The sequence below is a fragment of the Nelusetta ayraudi genome, unplaced genomic scaffold (assembly GCF_046127955.1).
Source record: "Nelusetta ayraudi isolate G7.1 ecotype Tasmania unplaced genomic scaffold, CSIRO-AGI_Nayr_v1 ptg000228l, whole genome shotgun sequence".
In the NCBI taxonomy this organism is placed as follows: Eukaryota; Metazoa; Chordata; class Actinopteri; order Tetraodontiformes; family Monacanthidae; genus Nelusetta; species Nelusetta ayraudi.
This window is the reverse complement of record NW_027466277.1, coordinates 117,474-136,219: the sequence shown is the minus strand read 5'-3', so window position 1 is coordinate 136,219 and position 18,746 is coordinate 117,474. Positions and strand designations below refer to the sequence as shown.

Genomic DNA, 18,746 nt, shown 5'->3' with positions numbered 1-18,746 from the left:
TCCTACTTTAGGAGCAACAATGTCATCATGTTTGGATTTGTAGTTGTGACTTCAATGCCCCTTGTTCTGCAAAAACAATGTTGCTTCTAACATTGACTGCGTACAATAAGGAATGATAAATATCTAGTCGGTGAACTCGGAGGGAGAAACCTTCATCCATCATCGTTTGTCCATATATATATGTATATATATATATATATATATATATATATATATATATATATATATATATACATATATATATATATATATTTTAGAGTTTGTGTTAATACAACACACACAGTTGTGTGACACTATGAAGAGAATTGTAAACCAAAAAAAACAAGCTGTGATATTAGTGGTAATATTTACAGGCAGGTGTTATTTAAAAAAAACAAAAAAACAAACAAACCGGGATATGATATGTATTTTTGTGTATCATGTATACATAGATTTGTGTATATGTGTGTGTTTATTGTATGTGTGCGTGTGAGGAGGGGGGGGTCACTGAGGCTTTGTTCTCTCCTCACCCCTCCCTCCACCAAAAGCTCTTCTGCATGATTTCTTCCTTGAAGTTCTGCTCTCACTGCTGAACCTGCTGATGACTGGAGACCCACAGAACCAGACAGCCGCTATTGTCCCTCGGCCGCTCTCACCACCCACAGTGCAATGCAATTAACTCGCTGACTGGGAGCCTCCGTCCATCCGTCCGGCTGTCCGTCCGTCCTCGCAGGGTTCCGATGAGCCGGAGCCGAGCGCTGCTTTCAGACGGAACGTTCCGCTGCTCCTGAATCTTTGACTCGGGAGGAAAAACAGTTACAACATTGGACGTCTGCTGGTTCTGAGTCTGGAGAAGAGTTCTGACTCAGTCAAAGAGTTCTGAAGAGTTCTGACTCTGTCAAAGACATCAGAGGCGTTGCTGAATGAGGGCAGACTGTCCAAAACTGGGATGTATTTTTAGGGTGTTTTTTTTTTTTGTAAGTGTGGACAGTTTTGAAGAAGAAGAAGAAGTGTGAAACAGAGCAGCTATTAATAACACAAAAAGCTCTTATCACTTATTTCACAGCTGATTGGTCTTGGGCTAGTCATTATTTTAGTATGTCTGTTTAAAATTGTGGGGCGACACGGTGGCGCAGTGGTTAGCGCTGCCGCCTCACAGCAAGAAGGTCGTGGCTTCGATTCCGGGGCCCGAGCCTGGGACCTCCCTGTGTGGAGTTTGCATGTTCTCCCTGTGTCTGTGTGGGTTCTGTCCGGGTTCTCCGGCTTCCTCCCACACTCCAAAGACATGCGTGTGAGGTCAATTGAATATTCTAAATTGTCCGTAGGTGTGCATGTGAGTGTGAATGGTTGTTTGTTTCTATGTGGCCCTGCGATGAACTGGCCACTTGTCCAGGGTGTCACCCTGCCTTCGTCCTAAGACAGCTGGGAGAGGCTCCAGCAGACCCCCGTGACCCTGAATAGGAATAAGCGGGTATTGAAGATGAATGAATGAATGAATGAATGTTTAAAATTGTATGCTGTCATAGTGCAAGAGTAAAAAACAGGTGTAAAGAGTTCAGTAAGTTATAATAAACAGTCCAAAATATGGAGAAGATAATTGTGACCAATTGAAACCATAGTCAATAGATTAGTCGACAACAAAATGAATGGTTATTATTGCAGGAGTCCCTCACACGCAGAGACCATGTTGTCAAGCCTGCCATGCTTCACGGCCTTCACAGCTGGATCTGCAGTTCAGCTATAAAATGTTCAAGTTCCTCCATCTTGAGAAGGTCCCACCTCAAGACATGTTTGTCCAGAGGAAACCAGTCGTGCTCCCTTGAGGGGTGATGAGGACAGGAAGTGTCTGCGGCTGCTGGCTGACGTTCAGCACCAATAACCCAAAAAAAAAGACCAGCGAGACCAGAAGGAAGCTGCAGCTCTTCTAGCAGCCATGCAGGACTCTTTGTGCTTCACCGACTGTAAAAAGTTTTGAAACATTCAACAACTCACCATTTAAGTCTGTACTGTCCATCTTCACACCTTTACTGAAGACCACTCGGATCGGTTCTTAGAGATCCTCTGAACCTGTGGTCCTCAGCTGCTGGAGTCTCAGGACCACAATCACGTTTCTCCTCATCATCGAGTCAAAGTCAATGGGCCAGATCCACGAAGCCATTGCGCAGCTTTCGTGCCAGAAAGTCCTTGTAAACAGCACTAAAAAAAACAGTGCGTCCTTCCACAGAGGGGGCGCTAACGTGAAAAGCGGCGGAAAATTTCCCGAGACGCAGGTAGCGGCAGGGGGCGCCACACTCATTTGAATGTATTTAAATCAGCCATTAAATGACCCCTTTCTATGCAAATAGGCCTCATTGGAAACAGCAGCAGATCCACACAGAGTTTGCGTCCACGTCCGCACCCACTGACGACAGACGTACACACCGCCTGCCAAAACCAGGTGGCGCAGTTTCCGTCTGTCAAGTGTTTCTGGCATCAGAGCGACTCTCTCTGATGATTAGGTGTGTATATATATATATCTTATGAAATATAAAATTTACACGGTGGCGCAGTGGTTAACGCTGCCGCCTCACAGCAAGAAGGTCGTGGCTTCGATTCCGGGCCTGGGACCTCCCTGTGTGGAGTTTGCATGTTGTCCCTGTGTCTGCGTGGGTTCTGTCCGGGTTCTTTGGCTTCCTCCCACACTCCAAAAACATGCATGCAAGGTCAATTGAACTCTCTTGTCTTCTCTCGCGACTTGTCCAGGGTGGAACCCTGCCTTCGCCCTAAGACAGCTGGGAGAGGCTCCAGCAGACCGCCGTGACCCTGAGCTCAGGAAGAAGCTGGTATGGTTTATTATGTTGCTGTTAGCATGGGGCGAACATGCTAAACCTCCCCAGAGGATGACACAGACCGGTGTGTGTACTGTGCTTGGGGCTGTGACAATGTTTGGAGAGACGTGTGCAACTGTCTCTTTCTGGGCGCGAGTTCGGGAGAAATCCTGCCTACGTGTCATTTGACGACAGAAATTCAACTTTCTGACGTCTTACAACTTGAAGTGAAACATCAGACGCAGCTTTCGATGGATTTGATCATATTTGTGGAAAATGTCGTGAAACTTGGTGCCAACATGTGTTTTGTTTTCGCTCCTATTTTTAGCCCGGCGGTTATGGTCGTGTGTCAGCTTCCTTTTAGTGATGCAGCCGTTTGTTGAAATGTAAGTGTGACTAAATATATCACAAGACTGAAGTCACAGGGGATATCAGAGGCACAAAGCACTCTGGGTAATTCGATGTGGCAGCAAGCCGAGAGACACGCGCATGCAAATACACACACACACACACATACACACACACACACACACACACACACACACACACACACACACACACACACGTTTGATCTTGACCTTTTCATCCTCTCTTGCTCTTCATATTCAGAACATGTCACATGTCACATGTCACATGTTCCCACGTTCACCTGTTAGTGAATCTAACCCCCAATCTATTATCTAATATTAATGAATTTATTGATTTGTTTACTTTGCTGTGTGTTGCTTTTCTCTGTAGCTACATTTATTTGTTTTATCTTTGTAAAGTGTCTGTGAGTGCTCAGAAAGCCACTTATAACTGCAATGTATCATTATTAGTTTACAAAAGCAACAGGTCAAATTGTTTACATTTGAAAGAAAGCTAAAGGATGATAAAATAGACTTGGCTCCTGTGTTTCCTTTTTCCTATAATATGATGATGATCTATAATAATATATTATAAAAGAGAAAATATTTATATTAACCTGATATGATGATCAATACACACTACTGCACACAAGTAAATGTCCTCTGAGAGCAGCTGTCAACTCTACGGAGCCCCCCGGTGACATGGATGGGAAAAAAATAATAATGTGCGGCCACGCATTACTGTATCGTGCCAACGAGATAATAAACGCGTGGCCACGAGATATTTATTGTTGGGGGGCAGGAAGCAGGCAGAGGGGCCCTGCTCCCACACAGCCAAAGGAGAGAGGAACAAACCAAGCAACAACAGCAACAGTCGTTCATTGAGCTCTTCAGCTCATTAGAGGCCCTACTGCAGCCGCAGCTGCCTGCTTCCTGCCCATTGAGCTTCACTGAGGAGGAAACTCCAGGAAATACCAGGTCAAAAAGCAGCCATGACATCACCTCACCAGCAGCCTAGGCACCGAAGCCTGGCAGCAGGCGGCCAGCCAGCCAGCCAGTCATCCAGCCAGTCATCCAACCAGTCATCCAACCAGTCATCCAACCAAGCAGCTAAAATATTTGATTATAAAAATGAAATATTTTTAAACTTGAAACAAAATGTAAGTACTTTGACCAAGAAAAACGTTTTAAGAAAAATAATTGAGCCATATATTTTTGTTCCATGTGTTTTTTTTATTATTATTTCCTGTTGCTGAGCATGAATATGTGACGCTACCGATGGCTAAATGCTACATATGAATTGATCTGGGTTGTGGACAAGCTGCTGCACTCGGGACACAAACACAAGACACTACAGGTCATACTGAGGCTGTACTACCGTTTGTGGGGACTAGATGGCAATGGTTGCTGACGGAAAAAAAACAAGGGGTATGTTGCAGAAGTGGCTAGCTTTGTTAGCTCTGTTAGCTTTGTTAGCATTGTTAGCGTGGCGGATGGAGTCCCATTGAGTTTCCGACCCAGCGAGTCACCCAAGTTCTGCTGCACTTCACTCGCGGACGTAGATCCGTGTGCACAAAACGTCGTTGGCCCCAAAGATCTGAAGAGGAGACGGAAAGATGGTTTCAGACACCTGACAGACTGCAGAACTAAATGAAAGATGTGATTGGGACAAGATGACAGGGAGCTGATGAGTCGTAACAAGTGATTCACTCGTTTAAATGTAAAACAGTGGATTTTGTCAACGCGACCGCTTGTCTGAGCAAACTGTTCCGAACGATGCATACATACCATCCACTTCCTGTTGGACACAACAGTCCATCCACTTCCTGTTGGACACAACAGTCCATCCACTTCCTGTCACATATTTGGAGATGTTTGTAGAATAGCAGCCCAAGCTGCCAACTCCCGTTTGACCCCAGAGTCAGCAATCACTGTTTACTGCCTGACACGGTTGGTCATCAGTCCCGAGGTCCTGATAGTCCTGATATTTCCCTCCTCTTCATCCAACAGACTTCCTTCTCAGGGTTGACAAGGTTGCTATACAACACGTCATTTAAAGCTATTATCATTTCTGTATATGGCTGGTCAGTAGTCTTCAAAATGCAGACGTGGCCTGAAAAATCCCAGCGTGTCCGTGACTTGGTTTAAGAAGAGTGGGAATGGGCTGTGATGTGCCAGTCATGTTAGAACAGAAAACTTCATGTCCTCAATCTGGCTGCTGATGAGACTATCCTTCTATCCTTCTACCCTTCGCACACCCAGGTGGCAGTTAACCCTAACCTTCACCCCTAATCTACTAACCCTAACCCTACTAACTCTACTAACCCTAACCCTACTAACCCAAACTCTACTAACCCTAATTCTATCCCTAACTCTAGCTCGCGACTCTCCGTCATTTTTCCACGTTCTTCTCGGCTGCACCACTACTGTGGCCCCCCAAAGTGTTTTCAGACTCAACCAATGAATAGGATCATGCAAATGTTATGGAAATGTGGCCCACTTACAGACAATCAGAGCGCTGCTGTGTGATCTGGAGCCACCCCGTGTGGATTACTTGGGGTCGTTTTTGGAAAGGGATTGATATGATTCATATTCAGCCACTGTTGGTTTTTGTGCTGTCGCTTGTCTCAAAAGACAGAAGCTGTGTGAACGAGTCCTTCACCACAGAGAAACTCATTGATTTTGTTATTTTTAGTGTTTTGGTTGTGCTATGAAACTGACATTACCAACAAATGGTTCGGGACGTTAACATTTGACGCTTTCAGCAACTGAAGTTGTTTCAAGCTCAATGACACCTGCAAAAGAAATGCGTGTTGTTCCTTTATTTTCTACTACTGAGATCAAATGAGTGACCAAAGTTGAAACATCCACTATTGCATTTTATAATTTGACCAATATCTAATCTAACCTAATCTAATCTAATCTTAAACTTTACAAAAATTACTGTTGTCACTAAATTACAGTAACTAAAGATGGATTCAGGCCGGGAAAGCAGAAGCTTTGGAAAACTCTTCTGTCAGACCAGAACCTGGATGGTGAGTTACACGACGCTTTGTTATCCAGTTTACAAAATGTTAGCTGCCAACTAGCTAGCAAAAATATTTATTTATTTATTTGTTTGTTTGTTTTTAAACCGATTGGACTCTGCAGCTTCCTCTCTTCCCAGAAGCCCCAGGCTAGCATTTAGGTGCTAATGTAATATTGCTTCTGTAATGTGATTTAATATTGCTCAGCTAACGTTGCCAATGTAACATCTTGTGGAATTTAATGTGATCGCAAAATCTGCATCCTGACAACAAGAAGAGCCTTTTTTTCAACTCATAGTGAAAGACTTGAGCCCAGCTGAGCCATTGAAAGAAAAGAAAAGGTGCAAGAGCGAGAGCTGCTCTGCTGGACTGTGATCGTGGTTCATCTGCAGGCCGACCATGGCGTGACCGAAGGGAAAATTGAGGTGAGAAAAGCGACCCAGATCCTCCACCATGAACGCATCGCAGCCTGGTCACAAAGGTGGTGACACCGTGATGGAGCACTAGCACCCCCTTGACTTTGACCTTGACCTCCTCTGGACCTTCTCCGCTCTCGGGGGAGGAAGCTGCACAAACATCCTGGGATTATCGTCCCAAACCTCCTGTGTTGTTGTTTGCGATGGTTCTCAGTCGTCCAGGTCGTCCCCACGTAGAGAAGGTGAAGTTGAGGCCACTGGACTCTCTTGAGGATGCCTCCAAACGTCTTTAAGATCGCAAAAGTCCAGTGGCCTCAACTTCACCTTCTACATCTTCCTGTGTTGTTGTTTCAAGCGTTCAGAAGACTGAGGGTGGAGCAGGAATTTGCAAATTTCTCTTGGAGATTAATAAAGGATTCATCTATCTATATAATCTATCTAACAGATGATACTACTACTAACAGAGTGGAGCCTGGGAGCGACGTGAGAACCTCCGTCTCATGGTCCCCAGCAACATCTCTGCTCATCGCCGGCGGGGCTTTGGACCCATTGACTTCTGCCCGTATTAATCTTGATAAATTCTCGGGGTATTACTGCAGAGGCAGCGAGGCAGCTTCTCTTCTGCTCCTTTCATTCTCTCAGTGGGGTGGATGAAAGAAAGCTCCCCTCCTTGGGAAAAAACAGCCTCGCTCATTTCCTCTAGCAACCAATCTCCAGGGTGACTTCATGCAATCCCTGCCTCCTTTCATTTAACCATTTCTCAAACAGAGCACAGTAGCTGCTGGAAAAGCCTTAATGCATTCGACTTTCAAGTCTCCCTGAGAACTGAGCCACACAACACAGCGACCATACAGATCAGCGACCCGTCGGGTTTTAACCTCTCGCCGCCCAGAGTGCAGCTCTAGATGAAGGACCTCGGCCGGTCATGTGACTTCAATCATCTTCAGAGTTCAAGTAACAAACCAAAGCAAACAGTTTCTCCTACTTTAATGGAGAGCAGTGATCTATGAGGAGGATTTTAGTGAGATGATGAGCTCACCAGTGTGAGCTCATCGCCCAGCAGCTCTCGGGACCAGAAGGTTTTGGGGCCGTCGCCGTCCACCAGAGTTTGCTTGCAGTAGATCTTGTTCTCGGTTTCCCAGGTGGGGAAGCTCTGCAGGTGGAGGGACGACAGGAAAGGGAGAAGTTTTATGATGTCTGAAGACAATCAGGGAGCCGAGGGCTTCAAAGTGAAACTTAAGATTCAGATTACTTTATTAATCCCTGAAGGGCAAATTCATTTTACAGTCACCTGTCCATAGGAGAAACACAACAAGACAAGACAAGGCAACACAATGATGCAGGATAAGACAAGAGATACACACAGTTAACATCTACAGTCAGGTCACCTCAGTGACAGCAGAGCAGGGCTGGGCGCAAATAAAAATCAATCATCACAATTCACTGTTCATTTGGCTGCCTTATGGCTGAAAGAATTTGCATGGTGGTTTGTTTTCCTCCCTGGCACATAATAATGCCGCCCCGAGGGCATGATCTTAAAATCACAGTACACAATGGGACTTGGTTTAGATGAGATTGTTTCTGCTTTCTGCTTTCTGGACCACCCGCATTTTCCAGAGGGAGCCGAGGTCTTCAAGATGGAAACCAATAATTTTGGAGCACACTCCAGTGATGTCATTCAGACATTTCTTATTCTGCATGGTCAGAGCTCCAAACCATCAGATAAAAGAAAAAGTTCAAAGAGTCTCAATAAAAGATTGATAAAAAAAAGTGCGTAAAATATGTCCGCTGTTATTGAAGGAGTTTAGTTTCCTCAGCAGGTGGATTCTTTGATTTGCTCGCTTGATGATGCTGTCTGTGTTTTCACATTTCCCCTTTGCTTAACAGCACCAGGCAACACATGAATGAGTAGCACAAGAGGATCATTTGTTGAAACCATGAAGAAAGTAAAAAAAAAAGAAAGAAAAACCTTGTAGTCTGCAAATTATTCCTGACTAATATTTCAAATGACGCTAACAGGATTAGCATCAGACCTCGACCTTGTCACCAGGTTTAATTTCTGCCAAAGTCAAAGAGTCCAGTTGGCACCGAGACAGTGGAGACGTTGTCAAAGGTCCTGGATGAGGTTAGCCATGTAGCACTAATGAGGGTTAATGGACTGATCCGTTCCATAAGTCCTGGATCCATTAACTGCGCTTACATTTCAAAAGTTTGACCGTTTTCACAAACGCCAGTTACGTTAGAGATGCAGGTTGTCGTTTTGTGAAATATGATGAGGTTATTGGAGATAAAAGGGGGTGGGGGGGTTGGGCGGTGTGTGTTAGGGGTGTGGGGGCGAGGGGGGCTCGGCTTTGTCTCACAAATATGAGCTCAAAGTCAAGACAGAGATTAGAAAAATGGTTTTCTGAAGTCCAAGTTACAGTCAAGTTTTACATCTTGAGTCTTGACTGGAAACAGCCTGCAGCTCCTCTCTTGATTCCGACCTTCCTATCTGGCTTCAGCTGCCAAAACAGGAAGAGGTAGACGCTAGCAGGACAAAACCTGTTGTCTGTCCTCAGACAATAGAGAAGAGAAAGAGTCGCTGTGTCTTCAGCTAATTTGTAATGAGTCTTTGTAGCTCGTATTCGACTTGTTTCAGTCAGATTTCAGGGTAAACGCAGTCTTACTGCTCTACTTATCACACCATCAGCCTTGTCTGCCTTGTCTTTGTCTCTTGCGGACCACAGTGACTCTGTTGTGTCTCCAGATGTGGGAGAGCAGCTCATTTCCTGCTTGGCTCAACAATTTTTTCGTTGGATTTGCCGACGATTCTTGCCTTGGTCTGAAATAACAGTTGTTCTCTCTCCGGTCTCATCGTCTCCTCCTGCGGTGTGAACGCGCCACCTTCCTCATACGAGTCTCTCCTCTCCATCTCTCCCTCCCAGCACTTTCTTCTTGCACCGTTTACTGACAAAATGGGAGATACAGTTTCTCCTCATCGTCTTAACTCAAATCTACCGAGTCGGCTGGATTACAACACTGCTGTCGAAGAAGCTCCAGCGTACTAAACTAAGTCTCTCTGAACGAACTCACAGTTGTCAACGCTCGCACCCATTTTTAAATGTGTCCTTGGGAAGTTTTCATCTCCCTTTTTGCAAGAGAAAATGAGGGTTAAGCGTTAGTTTGCAGTGTGAAAGCTTGAATAGAAGGTTTGTGTTTCTAGTGAGATGGGAAACAAGCCTGTGCAACTGAGATGAAAACTGTCGCCATGCAGGGTGAATAAGGTAAATGCAATTTGTGGCTCCAGCACCGTGCTGAAAACAGCAACACTTTGGATTGCAATTTCAAAGTGCCGCAGACAATATTTTCTCTTCCCTGCACAGGTTTCACTCGAGCTGATTCGCCATCAATCACCAACCTAATTTAAACAGCGGCTGGTGAGAAAACGTAATGAAAGAATTGAGGCGCAGATTTAACAAATGATGCTGCACATTCCGAAGACATTATTTTGCCCTGAGTGTGTTTGGAGGAGCAGCAGCGTGAGAGCATCAGTCCTCCTCTGTCCTCTCTCTCTTCCAACACAGTCTTGATTAGCTCATCTGGGCTGCTGACATTCTGTCAACCACGGAGGAATCACACACAAGACTCTGAATCTTCTTTTACATCCAGGAAAATCCTCAAGTGTCACTCTTTGCTCCTCTCTCCTTGTGAAAATGCTCATGGTTCAAATGGTACCATGCAACACCGATGCTAGTTTCTAGAGCAACAGTTAGCCTCGTAGGCTACTTTCTTCCTCTGAGCTTTCTGTGGCAGCTTGCAGCTGCCACTTCCTGCTTTTCGTTCCAACTAAAATGACCGTTGCTGGTTTAGTACACCCAAGAGCTTGCAGTTCGGAGACGAACTTGGCAACGTGGATGTGCAAGAGTTCTGAAACAGAAGCTTCAGCTGCTAAGGTTTAGCTCAGGAGTGTTGGAAGCCTGCTTCTGCGTCAGTGACAGCAGGCACCAATCGGTGCCTCACAGGAAGGCTGACAGGGAGTGGCTTACCGCTCTCGCTTCCTGGAGGTGAGAAGAGGCCGCCTGATCTGTGCACAGACTAGCTTTTTCAACTAGCGCCGCTGCTAATCAGCCCTCTGGCCCTCAGCAGCCACAGATCAGCCTGTAATCCCTTTAAGCGCCGCTAAATTCACAACAGGGAGGAAACTTCCTCAACAAAGTCTAATAAGTTCAGGGGTCAAAGTGTAAATGGACTGATGTTGGTTTCAGGGATTAGTATTTCAGGTGTGTGCTATTATGATCAGAGCTGCTTTTGAATTAAATCTACCTGATTGTGGCTTCACAGTGTTTTAGGTCCCAAGCTGTGAAAAATCTTCTTTTATCAAATGACGATTTACATCTTGTGTCTGTCAACAAACAGCAAATTTTTTCTACTTGTTTTGCTTGCTTCATTTTTTTTTTTAAGAAAGTGCACAATAAGACACATATCTGGAAATATTCCCTTTGTGATGTCACTTAATGATGGGGCCACAGGAAAGAAAAATATGAATGTGACGCGGTGTTCTTAAAAGAAATGATCATGTGTTATCGTTTGCACATAAATGCGTCGTCGTTCTTACGTTGATCTTTCTCTCTGATCACTTTCTTTTAATTTGAAACGATATTCCATGTTTTGCCCTGCTGTCAGAATTTGACAAAGCCCGAGTTCCAAAAGAGATACACTCGGCTGTGACAGTGTGAGCCAGGGGCTGGCAGCAGAGTCGGCTCCAGACGTGGAGGCAGACATGAGGGCGAGTTTTCTCCTGAGACGTTGATCTAATGCAGGGCAAAAGGCTCAGGGGAGGCGGGCGTCTGGGGATTGCCCGGGTCCAGAACCATCCCAAACACTCCTGTGAAGATCTACGAACAGTGCAGCGGAAACATTTCAGGACGATGGAGGGAAAAAGGCAAAGTGAAAAAGGAAAAAGTAGGTCTGATGAAAGCGAGAGGAATGATGACTGCAGCTGGAAAACACAGCACAATGTGTAAGTGTGACAATGAAATGACGGATAGCAGGGATCAAACCTTGAATTTTTTCCAATTTTAGGGAGACAGTTGGAAAAAATGTTCTTCTGTTGCTGCTTCAACTGCCACAATTTCCTTTGGCAGTCTCACAGCGGCGAGACGTCGTGTGACCCAACTGCCCACTAGCCAGCATGCCCTAGGGCTCAGCCAGTCGGGACCACGCTGTCTCCTGCGAGCTGAATTAGGTCACGCCGTCTCCCCCGCGACTTCTCAGATTAAAGGTGGAGACAAAAATCTTTTGGCTTCTCCGAATATATTTTTAAAATCTCTCCACCTTTCTGCTTTCTAGTCTTGCAAGATTGTCTCAGAGGACACTTTTGAAAAAAGGACAAAATCATTTTGATCACTGGATACCCAGAAGTGCTTTGTGCTTTCCTGAAAATTTGTCTTCAAACCTGCAGTGAATCACTGCATTGATTTTAAGCAGTGTCTGGTTTTACTGTCCCTGCCAGTCCTTCTGTCTTCAGTCTCAGCTCTGGCACGAAGGAACTGCAGGGCCTCAGCTTGAACCTAAAGGAGCTCCAGCTTTTCAGCTCTGTACCTGAGGGGCTTCAGGGTCGAGTTGACGGAGAGACCTGTGAAATCACGAGCATACAGCTGAACCCTGCAGAACCTCCGCGTCAGGTCGGGATCTGTGCATGATGGATCACCTGTGATGTCAACAACCCCAGGTCCTGATTCTCACTTTTTTCCTGCCTTATTCTATTTTTATCTATTTTTTACCTGCAGTGATGTCATAGGAGACTTGCTGGCTGTCAGGTCTTCATTCTTCCTGTGAGGTCACACTGTGAAATAAAGTGGTCCGTCTTCTACCACAGATCGGAGCCGGACTGGGACTCAACTTTTAGGACTGAGGGGTTTATGTATTGCGGCTAACTGGTGATGGATAAGTCAATAAGGGAGGCCTCATACATATCCTGACTCAATCTCCAGGGACACACAGGACTGGAGCTCCAAGAACTGGGAGCAGCAGTGGCCGACAGGACCCGATGGAAAGACCTGGCATGTAGGATCTCGATGATAGTCGAAGCATGATGATGATGAAGTCAATAAGCCGCGGTGGGCTAAACACGGGAGTAATTGATGACACGCATGCAAAATGAATCCAGTCTTGTTTCAAGCTTCTATTTAACTGCGTTATTCTTTTATCACATTCACCTCCAATTGCTGATGGATATCCACTAAAACCAGGAAGAAACAAACTGCAGAAGATTGCACCCCCAACGCTCACCACACACCAAGCCATCAGAGGCGCACAGGTGAGGGCCATTATATAGTGTTGCGGTTACACCCCACACAACAGCGACACACAACTAACCACGTGTCAGAAGAAGTGCACTCACAAAACATAAGCATTCTATACTTATGGCTCCTACAGTGTCATCAGCGTCAGAAATCAAACACTTGACTTCATCTAATGACCAGACAGGGGGCGATGTGGTGCAGCATATTGAGATCAATCAGAGGAGGAAACCTGCTCATACACTCACAGCTCAGCCGCCTCCTGCTGGAAAATACATATATATATATATATATACATATATATATATATGTACATAAGTACATATCTATCTATCTATCTATCTATCTATCTATCTATATGGCCTATAGTTTTCATAGCATACATATGTATATATATATATATATATATATATATATATATATATATATATATATATATATATATATGTATATATATATATATATATATATATATATATATTTATATATATATATATATATATATATATATATATATACATATATATATATACACACACACACACACACACACACACACACACACACACACACACACACACACACATATGTATATATATATATGGATAGATAGATAGATAGATAGATAGATAGATAGATAGACAGATATGTACAATATATTTGTACTTATGTACATTTTTCAGGCACCCTTACTTTTTCTTAGAACTTTTTACTTTTATACCCTACATGTGTACACAAATATGTGTACTTTGTAATCCTTGAAAAAACTAATTCTCATTACTTTTGTGTTTAAAACTGTTTAAAGGATACATATTCTGTTCAAATGAATTCACTTTTTAATCAGTGTAGTTGCTTGAAGGGGGAGTTACTTGAACTACGCTGCCGTGTAGTCAAATATAAAAGTGGATCATATTTTAGAGGGAGTGCGTTCAGCACAAAGAAAATTGAAAATGTGGAAAATGCTATTGGTTATTTTGTATTAAAAGTGGTAACAACATGAAAAGTAAAAAAAAAAAATAATAATAATAATAGTTTTTACTCAAGTACATTTCAGAACCTCTACTTTCTCCTTTGACTCGAGTAAAGGAGTTGAATCAGTTAGTTTTTACCAGCGTATTGTTTTCACAAGTAACCGTACTTTTACTGACGTACAGAATGGGAATACTTTTGCCACCCCTGTATATGTATGTATATTGAGTGTCTTGTGACCTTGCACTTCCTGCCGTCCACCGTCTCCTCGTCGAACTCCTGGCCCACGTGGAAGTTGATCTCGGTGGTTCTGACGCTGGTGGACGTCTTGATGTAGAACTGCTCACCGTCCTGCCGGATCTCCACGTGAGGGTTGGAGGCGGCCGCCACCGCCACCTTCCTCAGCATGGTGTTGACGCCTGGCCACCGCAGAGGGCAGAGGTCAGAGGTCAGAGGTCAGAGGTCAGTCGTGTTCCAACTCATGTTTGTCCATTTGATTATTTCATATTCGTCCTTATTCTAATCTGATTGGGCTGAACCGGTGAAGTCATCGGATGTAATAATTTAGAGTGACTCATATGTAATAAAACGGAATTATTCCCAAAATGGAACTGAAACTCAGTTGATTGGTTGGTGATGATGTCACTGACGAGTTGCCACCAATGGGAGCTTGTCTGAGACAACATATCAAGATCAACGAGAGATGATGAACAAATGAAGAACATGAGGCACAGCCATTGATTGTTGTGTTTTACATCCTTTACTCTGTAATGACAATTGATATTTCAGTCTTTGGAAGGAATTTCATCGTAATTTGTATTATATTGCATATTTAAAAAAAAAAAAAAAAATATTTGAATGCAGGGATGTGCAGCTCGTGTCAAACAAATCCAGTTTCAGGGCAGGAGGAATGAAGTCGCAAAGCGACAGCAGACACTAACATTTAGAATATTCCCTCCATCTTGTCCAGACTGCACACCTTCAATCTGGAAGACAGGTGGATGGACCTTCATAACAGCCATAAGCAACATGAGGAACATGAGGAACATGAGGAACATGACTAACGTGGCTGTTCCAGGGTGGAGACACCGGAACCTCCTGCAGGGACAGAGCTCTGTGAAACTGTCAGGGCTGATTTGTCCACGTCTGACAGGAGCCCTGTTGATTGGTCCTGACAGCAGGGCTGGCCCCGCCCCCTTCCTCTCACTCTGTCTGAGCTGGCGACACTTTGACGTGTCTCGTTTGGAGCCACCTCTCCTCCTCCTCCTCCTCCTCCTTCTCTCTTCCTCCTCCTCTTCTCCACCTCTCCTTCTATCCTCCCCTCGTCTTCGTATCTTCTCCACCTCTCCTCCCCCTCCTCCTCTTGTCCCCCTCTCATCCTCTCCTTTTATCCTCCCCTCCTCTTCTCATCTTCTCCATCTCTCCTCCTCCAACTCCTTCTCTCTTCTTCCTCCTCTCCTCCCCGTCCTCCTCTTCTCCTCACCTTTTTATCCTCCCCCTATCTTCTCATCTTCTCCATCTCTCCTCCTCCCTCCAACTCCTTCTCTCTTCATCCTCACCTCTCCTTCTATCCACTCCTCCTCTTCTCATCTTCTCCTCCTCTCATCTACTCCTCCTGCTTCTATCCACTCCTCCTCCTCCCTAAAACCAGAATCCAGCATCACAATCAGAACCAATGCCCCCCCTACACACACACACACACACACACTGAATGACTTGGTCAACGCCCAGACATGAAACCCTTCATCTGAGGTCGACCCCGCCCTTCATCACTGATGTCTTTTCATTGCATTAAATATGGATGAACGTCAGCCTCTTTAAAAAATGTGACATCTTCTCTTGGTGGACAATCATCTGTGTGAGGGGAAGGGGTGGTCCGGCCCAGGTCGGGCCGGGCCGGGCCAGGAGGTCCCACTGTCTCACTGTCTGGCTGGTTCATGGCTCAAAGCCCCAAATCGACCCTGGAAGCAAAGTTTTCCTTGGAACTTTGCTTCCTTGAAGGACTTTTTAGCCGCAGCAACTTCTGATCTTTGCACCTCACAGTCCAGTGGAGCCTCAACCGAGCCTTCAACAGTCAGTCGGCTTAGCCCTCTGTTTACAGTCTCCCACAAGAAATATCATTGTTTCACTTCTTCTTCCTGATCTGAACTGAGCGACAACAGGACAAAAGGAGGGCGGGGCCAGTCTGTGGGCTTGCAGCGCTCTTTGTGACTTCACTAGGGGATGATTTCCACACAACACATTTTCACAAGCTGAAGAGGGACTAAACTACAGACCCCCACCTCCTTCCTCCTTTCAAGTTGGTGTTGCAACCTAAACCTCTTTATAGCTTTGACATTTTACATTGAAACAGAGTCAAATTCACTGATCAATTGATTATTTTATTATTATTATCTTAAATTTGTATTTTCCTTCAACAACTAGATTGTTCAGCTGAAAACAGACGCAGACGTCTGACTGGCATCTGAAATCAAGATCATTCGTGGGTTTGATGGGAACAACAGGCTGTAAAAAAAAACAAAAAACTAGAGGAACAACGGGTTAAAAGGGGCAACACATGTCAGTAGTTTTTAGTTGACTTGTTTTTCTTCCTCTCTCACTGGATTTGCTTATCAGACGAACAACATGTTATCATGCAATACGCATTAAGCAGCCGTTCTCGATGGCAGAAGCACACCACCACCACCACCTCCATCTCCACCACCGAGTCCAGACTCACAGCGAGCCAATAGCCTCACGTCTCTCAACAGGTTCACTGCTGCTGCTGCGCCACAGAGCCCTCAGCCTGTCGGAGGGTCCTGTCTGTCTCAGCCGTCCCCCCGGCGTGACCAAATGCCCAGCAACACAATTGAGTGACCCACTTTAACGGGTCCAGATCAGAAACTCTTCACTGCCTCATCAGTTCAGCAGCAGCTGAAGAGAAGACGGAGATTAGAGCACCCTGGCAGCGCACAAACACATGCCCTACTTAAACGCTTAACATGAATAATGTTGTGCCCCCCCGCAATTCTCTCTCACCGCACCCCACCTCCCCACCTCCCCCGCCATCATGTAACAATACCACGTCTGTTTGGGCAGGAATTCAACATCCACTGTCTCATATCTCCAGGAGGACCGAGAGGCTCCCCTTCAGCAACATCTCCCACCGCAAGACCCCAACACTTCCACTTCTTCTTCCTTCCTTCCTTTCTTTCTTTATTTCCTTCTTCCTTTTTTTCTCCTTGGGAGCTCCTCTTCTCAACAATGCCGCGTTGTTGGGAGTCCAACGCAGGCAGCATTCTCCAAGAACAAGAAAAGCCCTTTTCTGCCTGGACATGATGGATTGTTCACCTCATGCAGGGATGCAGCGGGAGAGAGACAGAAGGGGAAGAAGGATGAGAGGAGGAGGACGAGGTGGAGGAGGAGGAGGAGAGAAAGAGTAGGAAGAGGAGGGGAGGTTCTTACCCAGGGCTTTGAGAAGTTCATCAAAATTTTTGCTGCTCTTCATCTTCCAGGTGCCGGCAAAGTTGGGCATTTCTGCAGAGTGTTTGCTGCTGCTGCTGCTGCTGTGACTGCTGCTGCTCCTGCTGCTCCTGCTGCTCCTGCTGCTCCTGCTGCTGCTCCTCGTTGTGAAGCCTCTCTGTCTCTGTGCTTTTGTCCTCCTCTTCCTCTTCCTCCAGCTCCGGCTCCTCTGCTCTGTGTGCTCCTCACTCGCTGTCGCTGCTCCGGCGTCTCGCCGGCGTGCTGGCAGCAGCACTCTTTATAGCGATGGAGCAGCAGCAGCAGCAGCAGCAGGTCCCTCCCCCTTAAAGCTGCTCCATCACTAAAGCAGCAGCAGCAGCAGCAGCAGCAGCAGCAGCAGCAGCAGCAGGGAGGAACAGTTTTCATTTTACTTTCACTGTGTTGTTCTCCGTCACCAAAGAACAATCAGATCCTTCACATTCCTTCCTGTCATGTCAAACGATTTACACATTAATGTGCATGGAGACGTTGGGATCGAGAAAGTGGGCAACAAAGGAGGGATTTAAACGAGTGAAAACCTCTTCGAAACTGACGCCACAGTTTTAAAGTTTTGGATGAGTCATCTTTATTGGCCCAAAGTCAGCAGACAGGAAGAGATGATTCCCAAATACAAGGACAGGCTCATGGACACGTCTGGAGGGAACATTTGAAATGTGAAGCAGAACAAGTCCTGTTAGACCAGAGCAGAAACAACCACGTTCCTCATTGCAGGTAACTGACTTTGGTGTTCAGAGTTTTGATTGGACAACAAAAGACACAACATCTTCAAACCGATTGATTGTGTGACCGTGGTGGTGACAAAAACATGATTCCGTGTTGTTTCATTTGAAACCTGTTTCTACAGTCTGTCACATCAAACCTTCTTAGTGCTGTAGCTCCATTACCCATCAGCCATCACCGCTGCCCTGAACACGTTCCATCCATTTGGCGAAGAGATCAGTGAGCTGTGACGAGAACAGATGGAAAACTATAAAGTCTTGAATAACTTAAATGTTGATGAAAGGTGAAGCACAAACGTCCAAAAAGACAATGTTTTGTGCTCACTCAAAGTCATTTGCTACTGAGTATGAACAAAGCACTGAAAATACCGTTTTTTATGTTGTTGTTTTTTTTTTAATAGTCAACTTGGTTCTAATGTTTGCAGTTCAACAGCTGACTCACAGCACACACTGATATCGCTTCTTTGGACCAAATTCTTTTTAAAAAAAAAACAAAACAATAAAATAATTTTCCAGGACTTAAAAGCAAATTTATGGGGAAATAATTGCACATTGAATGAAAGGTCAAAATTGTAGGATTTGTAATTAATTAAATATTGCAATTGGTTGAGAATGTATTGTGTAATAGTGATTTTATTATCGACACACAAAAACACATATTTGCAACTTTTTAAGTGGCATAAGGTCATACTTTATTAAAT

At 45.0% G+C, this 18,746-nt stretch overlaps 1 protein-coding gene across 1 annotated transcript; it reads right to left on the bottom strand.

Annotated features, from left to right (window-relative positions):
- Window positions 1–4,393: 4,393 nt before the first annotated feature.
- LOC142882007 (cellular retinoic acid-binding protein 1) lies at window positions 4,394–17,524 on the bottom strand. Its single transcript, XM_076016445.1, has 4 exons — window positions 17,270–17,524; window positions 14,066–14,244; window positions 7,615–7,728; window positions 4,394–4,730 (listed from the first exon to the last, which is right to left on the bottom strand). Exons 1-4 carry the CDS (start codon window positions 17,337–17,339, stop codon window positions 4,680–4,682), a joined length of 414 nt encoding a protein of 137 aa, XP_075872560.1. The 5' UTR covers window positions 17,340–17,524; the 3' UTR covers window positions 4,394–4,679.
- Between the last annotated feature and the right edge of the window lie 1,222 nt (window positions 17,525–18,746).